This window comes from Choristoneura fumiferana, chromosome 13, assembly GCF_025370935.1.
Source record: "Choristoneura fumiferana chromosome 13, NRCan_CFum_1, whole genome shotgun sequence".
Taxonomy (NCBI): domain Eukaryota; kingdom Metazoa; phylum Arthropoda; class Insecta; order Lepidoptera; family Tortricidae; genus Choristoneura; species Choristoneura fumiferana.
The window spans coordinates 5,275,408-5,287,629 of NC_133484.1; the positions used below are offsets into that span (position 1 = coordinate 5,275,408).

General features: G+C 39.8%; 1 protein-coding gene across 1 annotated transcript in view; it reads right to left on the bottom strand.

Annotated features, from left to right (window-relative positions):
• Positions 1–12,222, bottom strand: part of LOC141433947 (probable 2-oxoadipate dehydrogenase complex component E1 homolog) — a 35,196-nt gene that overhangs the window by 4,747 nt on the left and 18,227 nt on the right. The window contains exons 9-17 of the mRNA XM_074096099.1: positions 9,326–9,433; positions 8,428–8,585; positions 6,948–7,083; positions 6,472–6,603; positions 5,048–5,150; positions 4,302–4,459; positions 2,826–2,982; positions 1,988–2,190; positions 463–583 (exon numbers count right to left, since the gene is read on the bottom strand). Coding sequence (XP_073952200.1) covers positions 463–583; positions 1,988–2,190; positions 2,826–2,982; positions 4,302–4,459; positions 5,048–5,150; positions 6,472–6,603; positions 6,948–7,083; positions 8,428–8,585; positions 9,326–9,433 — 1,276 coding nt within the window. The remainder of the gene's footprint in view (positions 1–462; positions 584–1,987; positions 2,191–2,825; positions 2,983–4,301; positions 4,460–5,047; positions 5,151–6,471; positions 6,604–6,947; positions 7,084–8,427; positions 8,586–9,325; positions 9,434–12,222) is intronic.

Here is a 12,222-nt window from a genome sequence, read left to right on the forward strand (position 1 = left end):
ATTTTGAAATATAACATCTAAAATAACCAAGCTGATGAGTGAAGTCTAGGTCTTAAGTAACTACATCTGTTAAAAAAAGTCAGGACTCAAGAGGAGTTAATCAGAGGTCTAATACATTCGGTACCACAATCGCATTCACCATTTCTTTCTGTCACACGGGATTGGGTTTATCTAATCTTACTGTCCTCAGATACAAAGAGATTGTTAACGCGATTGCGAGCGCTTGTGTGTTTGACTATGCGACCTCTAGTTTTAACAATGCTACTGAAACTTGACTGGACGTGACGGTTCATGCTATAAAAATATATAATGAGTTAATCAGTTAGATTGTTAAAGAATAGTTTAATAAAAGAAAAAAATCGTGTCGAATTTTTTTGATATTTTAGTAGTACTTTTAGTATTTATTTATTGCAACTAACGGATTAATTATAGTTTTTTAAGGAATCTAGCCTATTTATTTACCAATAACAGGTTTAAAGTGTGTCCCAGGCGCAAAATCTGACATCGGTGATACAGCATCAGCTAAACGTAGCAGCAGCTTTGGTGCCACTACTACAAGAGGCTTCCTGTAGTTACGAACCATCTAGAATGGAAATATTTATTTTATTAAAAACTTAAAGGCAAAGTATAATTTGATGAACCAAGTCGTCAACATAGATTTGTAAGAAAATACAAGTAGGTACCCTTATCACTTCGAAGATTTGCACACGTTTGTTATATTAAAAAAAATTAGATCGTATCTTGAATCGTCTGTTTATTCCTTCAAACTTCCACTACAATAAAGCATTGTACAGTGTAGAAATTATAGCCGTTTCTTGACTTTACGGCGGTCGCTTTTGAAACAATGGGGTCGTGGTCAACTTGTGGTCAACGAACACAAAGAGGGTGGTGGAAGATTTGTCCAAGAAGTTAGTTTTGGCCTCGGGGAACCCTAAAGCTGGCACTTATCTCGTTCAAAGGCTCGGGATAACGGTACAAAGGGGTAATGTGTCCTGCATTTTGGAGTCGATGCCTACGTCTCTCGACGACGTGTTTGCCTTGTAGGGTTTAGTTTATTTTCTTGCTATAGTTGCTTAGCAATGGGATGTTTTTGCCGTTTCCTGAGCTAATGGAAACACTGCGCTGATGTGGTCGGGTTAGCGACGTACAGACAAACTGCCTCAGTGTCTATTGCGGTTCACTAATGTTTCGCAACTAACGTGAGGCAACCTGATTAATTTCGCAACTGTTTAATATTTGTGTAACTTACAATATTTCAGGATTTTTATAAAAGTAACCTAACCTAACTTTAGACGCGATTCTATACGATGATCCTGAAATAAATCCTGAAATATTAACAATTTAAGAGTTTGCGAAATGAAAAGTTGCGAAATTAATCAGGTTTCCAAACGTTACTTGCGAAATGAACAGATACCGTCAATTGCTGATTTTGTCATAATCATCAACATTATGGCAGCCTATATACGCCTACTGCTGGGCATATGCCTCGTATTCTATTGATGATTCTGCCATTATCATCATCATCACCTGAGGCACGGTGGACGGACGATCTTAAGAGGGTTGCTGGCGGCGGAAGGATGCGAGGGGCTGAAGACAGAGTGTTGTGGCACGTCATGGAAGAGGCCTATGTCCAGCAGTGGACTGCTGTAGGCTGATGATGATGACGATGGAGCATCATCATCATGGTAGCCTATATGCCTACTGCTGGGCATATGCCTCGTCTCAGAATGAGAGTTGTGCCATTGTTTCTGTGCGGGTCCCGTGCGAATTGGGACTCCTTTAGAATTGGGATTGCTGACTCCCTACTGTTTGCCAGGTACAGTAGCCGCTCAATCCTGTAGGAAGCGTACCTGTCTACGCAGAAGATGGAAGTATTGTGCTTGTGTGGTCGGGTTGGCTACATGCAGGCAAACCGCCTCAGAATCTGACGCTAAAAACTTCTTGCTCTCAGTGACCTCCAAAACACTCAATCCTGCAGGAAGCGTACCTGTCTACGCAGAAGATGGAAGTACTGCGCTGGTGTGGTCGGGTTGGCTACGTGCAGGCAAACAGCCTCAGAGTCTGGCGCTGATTCCTTGCTGTCAGTGAGCTGCAGGAATCGTTCCATCCTGCATGAAGAGTGCTCTGACGCTGCGCCATCGTAACCGTGCGGGAGCAGCATTACGAGGCCGTTGCTTTTCATCCATTTAGCTGAGGGAATTGGTATTGAAATAAGTTAATGGTAAATCAAGGTCTTGTGTGCTATTAATGTGGAGACGTTTAACTAATTGGGCTGCTTCGATAAAGTCAAATACAGTAAACTACAAAGTCGATACGGCAAATGTTACAAAATTAAGTCTGAACGACCTTATTTTTAAGTCAATAAAGTCGCGTATACATATTTTTGCAAGTTTGGCCGTAACGATCTTTTTGTAGTTGACTGTTCAGTTTTTAAAGAAACGACAAAAAGGGTCGTAAACGTAAAACTGATGACAATTACATAGTCTTGTTATTTTTCGAAAATAGAAAGAAATAAATAGAAATAATATTTATATTTAATAATATATTTTTTTTTTATACGGACTATTTTTAACCCCCGATGCAAAAGGAGGAGTGTTATAAGTTCGACATCATAGTTATCAAACGGATGGACTGATTTCAATGCGGTTTTTAAACGTGAAAGCATGTTTCCTTGCGGTGATTTTTAGGTATGTTTCAGTAAGTAATATCGGTTTAGCCGTTTTGCGACATTGAGCTTTCAAATTTTCTAAGTTGGTTAGGTTGTTCTTATATGTTTAACCTAGAAGTATCTGGAATGCCAATACCACATTCATTCAACAACTCACATTCCCCAGAGGCGATAAAAGCGTCAACGATGATCTGCGCGCCGTTGTAGAAGTCCCCGAACTGCGCCTCCCAGACACAGAGGTTGTCGGGCGAGTCGTAGGCCATGCCGTACTCGAAAGCCAGCACTGCTTCCTCGGACAGGATCGAGTTCGCTACCTATGTTCACAATGTTGTTACTTTATAAAAAGGAAACTGTACAAGGCAGAAGTAATATTCCTATCATGGGGTTGTTAGTCAAATTGCATCCATTTGCGTATATTATATGTGTATAGATTACAGACAAATTATCACCATTTTATTAATTTTTCAAAACAAAACCCCAAAATAAAACTAAATCAGGTAAGTCATATTCCTGGAGAAGAATGTGCCAGTAAGTATAGAAAAATATTTTTCTATGGTATAATACATGACGAGGAATGCGGGAGAGCCCAGTTTGCATACAAAATATAATAATGTTTGAATAATGTAGAAAAGACCTTGGAAAATCATTATGGGGATCCATGGGTATGGGGATATGGGGTCAACGAAAGTAAGTGATATTTTGTTGGTTTGACTCTGTGCTCTACGGTTTAAACAGAGCAAACAACGACCTGTTTATAGAGGCTCATGGTTTTGATATTATCCCCGGTTCTGGGCCACACCCTTTATACCCACTAGATATTTAAATCAAGATCAAATAAATTTAATTCCAATATTACCTCAAACCGGTTAAAAGCGGATCCGTACTAAATCCAATATAATCGGTATTTTCCCGGAAAACTGCACACGCCGTCAATCTAATAACTTAACCTCTCGAGTTGGGAGTTAAAAAGATTTCCGGAGTAAAATGCTTTGCGACATCAATAATCCTCCGTCGCTTTCACGGAAAAATACTTATGTATACGACGTCTCTAGAAATATGAGCGGTTTACAACCACTTTCGAGTGACTGCAGTGAGTTATTTCAGACGAAAGATGATAAGTATCTGGCTCCAAGGATATTGAACTCTAGACAATAATACCAGTTGATTTCTCATAAATTGTTTAAAAAACGGTAAAATGAAGTCGCAGATAGCCATTCGCCTAAGCTATAAATAACTTATCGGTTTAATTTTTAGCATTCCCATTATTTTGCAACTCAATTTCTGTAGCATGTAACAAGACTTTGAAGAATTTGTCTGTATTTTCTGTTTAATTTTGCAGAAAATTTACGTGTTCTGGGTAGATTCAGTTGAAGTTTATGTTTTAGACTTGGATTCAAGGCACAATGATTTTTAATTCCATTATTTACAGAAGATCTATGAGGCTCAGTATAAAATGTTACGTGTTCGTAGTTTCTAGTCTAATATTTTCAGACCCGTGAAAGGACGCTTAGTTTTGCAGCAATCTATCGCAGCAGCAAAAAGATGAATACTATAAGTCCGCGATAAATCTTTGCGTGCTATTGGTGCTAGAGAGCGTACGGTGGAAGTTATTAAAAAAATACAGGAATATTACCTCCAGAAAACCCTTCTGTTGGTCATGGATGTGGTTGAGTGGTATGTAGATGTTTTCCGTCTCCTGGTCCACCAGCATGGCGTGGCGGTGGGAGAAAGTTCCACGGCCCACGTCTTCGCCGCTAAGGCGTACGTGGCGTCCTTCCATTAGTAGCGAACCTGTCCAAAAATAATGAATATTTCGACACACATGAAACTACCGTGAGACTCACTCATATTGAATGAAATAAACCTGGATAACTCACGTTTTAAATCGAGTTTAACTCTACGTGTTTCGGGCTAATTCGTAGCCCCTCCTCTGGGAGCACGCGACACGCTCAAGTGAGTGAGTGTACGCGTTTTGCAGCAATTTAGCAGCAGCGAGTTATCCAGGTTTATTTTATTAAATATTTTGATACACCTTTATTGATCGAGCGAGAGCGAAGCGCGGGCGTTGTGCTTCAATTTAAATTTGGGTAAAAATGATTTTATATCTGTCTGTATATTATTTCCAGTATTTATCAAATCAATTCTAGTGTAATTTTGTGAACCGGTTCGATAAATGTATGGTTTTTTTATGTTGGTTCAGTTTTTGGAAATTTAGAAGACATTTAGAAAATGAAAGAACGTGGCTATGTAATACGAATGGTAAATAGGTTGCAATAGGTTCTAGGTTTTCACATCACTAAATGTCTATGGTCGGGTTAATGGCGTCTTTATTTACGCTTTTCATAAATAGATCGGAATACAATATATTTACGTACTCACCAAAAGCTAAAGCTTCAGCAGTGGCCCAATCTAATTCCTTCTCGTCAGTTAACTTTGCTATACGATTCTTCACGTGCGTCTTTGCCAAGTGCGGGTGAACGTTCTAAAATAACAAGGGACATGTTGACGTTTCATTGAGGTCTCGTACAATTAAGACGTGGTATTTGTTTTCCCCTTTTTAGTCAACTCGCAGTAGCGTCTTTCTGTATCAGTTTAAAAAATAATAACAATGACGTTTGAACCGATTTAAAAATATATTTTTTCGTCCGGTTAGGAATGCCTTCAATTAGGTCCCATAAGCACCAAATCAGGATCTGATGGTTGGATCCTAAGGAAATCAAGGGGACTCTTCAAATATTGTAGGAACACCTATGGTAATTTAGCTAAATTTAGTAGTACTCGTGCATTTCCTCTTGAAAATCATCATTTGGTGAAGTGGAATTGAAGATGAAGACTACATTTGGCCAACGGAGCTACTACTCAATAACAAGTACTTCACGTGTTTAATTTCATTTACTTTAAGACAGTTGCTAAGCAATTTATGCTCATCGTAATGCATATGGTGAAATGGAACGGGTGGCGACTGATGAACCACCAGGACTCCTCAATAATGAACGTCTCTGCATCGGAAAAAGCAATTTTTCGTAAAAGGTGACGAGCAATTGAAAGTATTGTACCTATCTTAGATTATATACACTAAAAAAAGTGAGAATTTTTTTTTATGACAAAAATTATTTTCATGTTTTTTTGTAGTCGGTTCAATTTTTTGTTATAAATTCTTTCTCGTCTATAAATGTGCTCAGCGTGTCTCGTACTTGAGCGAGCGAATTCATTCTTTTCTCATCGATTACGTGCCTTATCGCATATCTTTGATTTGTTGAGACTAACATTTGTGTCGACGAAGCATCTCTTAAGTGCCTACCTACGCTTCCTATTTTACTGGAAAGTAATTACTATCAGCCGTAGAAATTCCTGAACTTTTTTTTGCCTGGGTGGCTTGAGGGTAGGTCAGAGATGTAACTAAACAGCATTGACCCACCATATAAATATGGGACCAAGTGAAAGCAAGTGCAAGTTGACATACTACTGGTTGGCTACAGCTTATAAACCTACGTCTCCAAAACGCCTAGTTTGCTTCCAGAAAGTGCTCAGCGAGCGCTCCTGGTGCCTTAAGCGAAATGAATGACCGTTTGTTGTCCTTATAACTACGTCAACTCATTGTACTGATTTGGGTGCTCAATAAAGGACAAAATGCCTGGGGCGGCCTCAACCTTGTCTCAAGCTTTTTCAAAGGTGGACAAAAATTAATTAATAGTGATTTTTAATTTTGACTTAACCTGCGAACTTCATGGGACTGGATCCCGTATCCCCATGGGTCAGCAAACCACATAACCACCGGATCAGGACCAACATGGAATACTCACAAAGTCACTCGGTGTGATGACAGATGCTCTCCCTACTAGCTTGAGTAAGCCTGCGTCAACACCAGTATCCCATGTTTCCACTGCATGCGGCGCGCCTCCCATATGCGCCCACTGTTTCTGATAGTATTCTGCCTGGGAACAATACATATGGAGTTCAATTTGGCTTAACTACTAGGTTCTTTTTAGAGAGCTATGCTCGGAGTATCTTTGCGTGATAGAATTCGGAATAGGGAAATTCGTCGAAGAATTTAAGTCATTGAACAGATTACCGTTGGGGAAGAAAAGACTTCGAGTGGCGACCACAAACCGGAAGAGGTAGCAGAAGAAGCAGGCCTCCCATTAGATGGACTGACGACATCGGAAGAGTGTGGGGCGTGTTGGATGTAAGTAATAGGATTGACAGAGTTCGGAGAAAGTACAACTAATTCATCAAAATAGCCAGTTATTAACGTTTAGGTACTTTTGAAGGTACTTACTTCAGGTTTATAAGAATTGACAGCTGCGTATTGCGCCTGCAAGTGTTGAGTGTATGCTTCGGATATGTTTTTGACTTCTTCTTCTGATATTACTCCTTCTGATACAAGTTTCTCTGCATATACATCAGGGATTGATCTAAAGAAAAAAAAAAGATTGTTAAATAATTATTACCTAATACATAGTCTTTATATCTTTAGAATCATTTTATTATATGTAATTTAGTCTTGAACGTACAAGATGTCAGCGTCCCCGAAATACGAGTATGTACGCTTGACTCTCTTAAATATAATCAATTAAAGCTTGATATTTTGCAAATAGGTTCCCGAATCAAAAATTATCTATCTAGTGCAGGTGGTAGGACCTTATGCAAGGTCCGCCCGGATTGCTACCACTATCTTGCTCGCTAATCCTGCCGTGAAGCAGCGCAGTGCTTGCACTGTTGTGTTTCGGCGTGGAGAGTAAGACAGCCGGTGAAATTACTGGCACGTGAGGTATCCCATCTTAGGCCTCTAGGTTGGCAACGCGTCTGCAATACCCCTGGTGTTGCAGATGTTTATGGGCGGTGGTGATCTGATACCATCAGGAGACCCACTTGCTCGTTTGCCATCCAGTCGAATAAAAAATAAATAAATAACAGTACCCCATACCATGGATTTACAGGAGAAAAAAAACATTCCCACTGCTTGTAGGGGAGGTAACCTTAAAAATATTTATTAATTATGTTATTCTACCACTTTGTCGGTGGACTCATGTCAAATTACAGTTTTCCAGCAGTCTCAAAGCTAAACCACGTACGGACCCAACGGACGGACACGGTAAAACTATAACAGAGAGGCCTGTGGTGCGTTCCGTCGTCGAAGCGTCGCTGTGACGTTTTATATACATAGCACCTGGGCGACCGAGCTTAGCTCGGGCTAAAATTCCCAGAGATAAGACCAAGCTACATAAATCGATTTTTCATCCCCGAAAACCCTTACATAACCAAATTTCATCGAAATCGTTGGAACCGTTTCCGAGAAAAAAAAAATTGATCGATTGATTGAAGAATTGATCGTTTAAAGGTTTTTATGACATGCCACATTGATGTTTTGCGTTGTCGTACGCGACGTTTCAACGGATCGACGGACAAGAGAAGAAGCGGGGGGAGAGTGATGCCGCTGCGCTGTCGCGTAACACCACAGCCACAGCATGCAATGCGACGCAACGCAACGCAACGCACCAGTCCCCAGGGCCTCTCTTTAAGGGTTCCCAGTCGGATTACGGAACCCTAAAATGTAAATGGAGTTTTACAAGTGATAGACGGCCTTATCGCTTCAGAGCTACTAAGGGCCTGTTTCACCATCTGTCGACTAACTTTAAGTGCCCCCGTACAAACAAACAGAGACGGCATCACTGATATCCGTCGATTAAAGATAGTCAACAAGTGGTGAAACAGGTCCTAAATATGCTAACCCTACTTATAGATATAGATGCTCTTACTTCCTGTTGTGTATAATCTTGTACAGCAGCGGGTTGGTAAAGGTGGGGTCGTCGAGCTCGTTGTGTCCCCAGCGACGGAAGCAGTTGTAGTCGATGAACACGTCTTTGCGGAACTGGCGCTGGTACTCGAAAGCTATGGCCGTCGCTTTTTGGACGAGCTACAATAATACGGATAAGTTTGTATCACCCAGGTCTGTACATGTTTTCTGTGCATGACCTAGAATGAGATGACTTGGGCTGTAGCTCCCACGCGGGCCCAGTGCCGATTGGGAACTATAAACACCGTTAAGTATCTTTATAGGTGAGTGCAGGTATCCTCACGATTATCCTTCACCGTAAAAGTTCATGGTACATATCAAATATAACTACGCCAAATAACGAGGTGCGAGTCCAGGCTCGAATCCTCTACTAGAGAGGCTTGGTGTCAATCCACTAGGTCAGGGGTCAGCAACCTACGGCTCGCGAGCCACTTGCGGCACTTTGGATGTGAAGCTGCGGCTCTTTAGTTTCAAACTTATTTATGCAAGTTGGTACTATTTATTGTTGGCAAGAAAAAAAATTGTGGCTCTTTAAAAACTTTGAAATTATGTAAATTGTAATTTTTAACTCTTCCGACTCAAAAGGTTGCCGCCCCCTGCACTAGGCTACTATGACTCAGTTTACGACACTGATTAGTTTGATCTTCGAAACAATACCTAGGTGTTCAAAATTACATTCGAAATTTACTACTAACTTTACGATGACAATCAGTCAGGAAATCTGCGCAAACCAAACCCGGGAAATAATTCAATGATGTATGTGAGTTTCCCAACCCACACATGTCCGTGTGGGAGCTGTGGCCTGAAACCTCTCATTCTTGGTCTGTGCCCAACAGTGGGATGGCTAGAATGAGGATTACCTCTGGGTGGTCTCCGTTGACGTGTATTACAGGAACTGCTATAGCTTTCGCCAAGTCTGTCACGTAACGGCAGGACCGACCACGATCTGCGGGCAGTGTAAATCCTACCTGTAAAAATAATTATTATTTTAAGGTTCAAAGGAAGTTGGTCGATGTAAGTTAGGTAAACTAAGGCCGCGGCTCCACTGAGGCGGAGACGAGCGGAGCGGAGAGGAGACGTGTAAGGATCGACCAATCATATTACATCTCGTCTCCGAGATGTGGATTTCAACTAACATGATTGGTCGATCCTACACGTCCTCCGCTCCGCTCGTCTCCGCCTCAGTGGAGCCGTGGCCTAAGTCATTATGAGTCCGCGCCGCACGCGGTGTAAATTGGGCTTTAATCCTGGGTGGTTGGCAGTTGCATACATTTAGACCTACAACCATGGATTAAATAGTTCTGTACTCGGGAGTACAAAGTTAACTCTGAAGCCTTATTTTCTTACACATTTGGATTCAAACAATACAAACATATGTTTTCACGTATGTTTTCACATAGAAACCCTTTGTTAAGTGTGTGTTGTAAGTTAAGTATTTACTTACTCACATTGTATTTTTACAAGCTTTTCTTTAGCTTGCCCTGTTTATTTATTTATTTGTTTGGGTCATATCTTGGAAGCTAAATTTGACCCAACTCCAGCGGTCCGATTGACTTTAAATTGGGCATACTTATGTAAATTTGTTAACAATACAATAATGGTTGTGACAACTTCGTTATCCTGCCAGGATCGTCTCCGCAGGAGGGAACACCGCATTGGTTAATTCTTAGACCGAATTGAGATTTGGTACGGATATGCAGTTTAGATGACAATGCAAGTACAGCCAACAAAAAGTACAGTCAGCAAAAACGCTTGTATTAAAAACGAAATTTTTAACAGAAACTTATTTACTATAAGTAGCTCTGAGAATAATAAACCCTAATAGAGTTTGAAACGCACTATTATCCTGAGAATAAATTTGTGATAGTTGTTTTGCCTTTATGATAATTATGTTTATTGATGTGACATAAGTGTTTTGTTTTCCCTTTTGTGGGTCAGAGGCCTATAAAAATATTAATTAGAAGTAATTTTATTTTTTCCAACAACAATGTATACCTATGTTATGTTACGGTTAACTTTTTCTCGTAAATACTGATAAAATTTCTTTCAAAAAGTTAAAGTTTTTTTCTTTTATCGATAAGAAATAAAACCGGCCAAGAGCGTGTTGGACACGCCCGAAATAGGGTTCCGTAGTCATTACGAAAAAATTTTGTAATATTTTTCTAAGGATTTTATTATATATTCCAAGTTTAGGTATATTTTATACCTTAGGCTGCTATTTACTGTTAAACTACTAATAATTCTCAAGAAAACTTAACCGTTATAGTTTTCCTTCTAAGTTTGATATACTTACTTACGTACCCTACCATTCTGATTTTTTTCAAATTTTTCCACCCACCGGTTTACATTTTAGAGGAGGGGGGGGGAACTCGATTTTAATGAAAATTAGCACTAAAGTTGAATATTTTGCAAACAAATCACTGAATCGAAAAGTCAATTTAGTAATCCCGTAATGGTTTTAAAAGTCCTATCCAACGATACCACACACTACAAGTTTGGATGAGAAAAAAAAAACACCCGCGCCTTTACGTCTATGGGAGGTTCTCTAAAAATGTTTTTTTGTTTTTTTTTTTATTTTTTTTTTGTCGGCATAGTTTACATATATTATATTCGTGCAAAATTACAGCTTTCTAGCATTGATAGTCCCTGAGCAAAGCCGCGGACGGACGGACAGACAGACAAACAGGCAGACATGACGAAACTATAAGGGTTCCGTTTTTGCCATTTTGGCTACGGAACCCTAAAAAAAAGATTTTTCCTGCGAGCAAAAACGCAATTTTGTAGCAGTATTTGACGTGCGTGAAAATTACTTAACGCGCCTTCCCTGCTTCGCTCCGGTAAACGGTTCGGTACCTATGTGCTCAGGGGGAATCAATTTAATGGAGGCACCTATAGCTATGGACTCAGCTTAGGGAAGGAATCGAACAAATCTAATAGAATGACGAGTCTTTGACCAATTTGTGTTTGCCAGTGATGACATATGGATCCGAGACGTGGTGCTTCACTATAGGCCTTATAAATAGGTTCAGAGTTGCTCAGCGAGAGCTATGAAGAGAGCCATGCTCGGGGTTTCGGAATCGAATCAAAAATGAGGTGATACGTAGAAGAACAAGGGTCACCGACAGCAAACTAAGGCTATGTCCAACACGACTTCCTACTGCTGATATTATGATGATGATGAATAGAATGGAATAGGAAGTATACCTACCTAGTCTAGAGGAGAAATTAAAACTACTACGTAAATATTCAAGCGTTTAAACCGATCAGTCCCACAGTGGGACTCCCACGTACCATCCTACGTTTAAAGCACAACGGAAGAAAAAATTGCAAGAATTTGTCACGGTAGATTTATTTTCTCATCGCCTCATCGGCAATTGTCTTTAGTTTTATAAAAGAATCATGCATAATCTTTTAATACTTGCCGAAAACGGGAATGATGAAATTAAAAAAAGCCGAGAAAACGATGAATAATTTAACCTGCTAGAGAAGAAATATCTGCACATTTCAAAGGGTCAACTACAAAGACGAAAGTTACAAAAATATGTAAAACACGACTTTATTAACTAAACTTAGACTTTATTAAGATCGTGTGTACATATTTTTTAAGTTTGGCTGCACAGATATTTTTTTAGTTGACTGTACAACTAAAAAAGTGCAAGTGTGCTGTAACACGTGTATTTTTCAATCATAAAAAAGTAAGATTTTGTAAAAAAACATTCTTAACACAAGGTTTTTTGCGGGCTATATTTTTATAGAC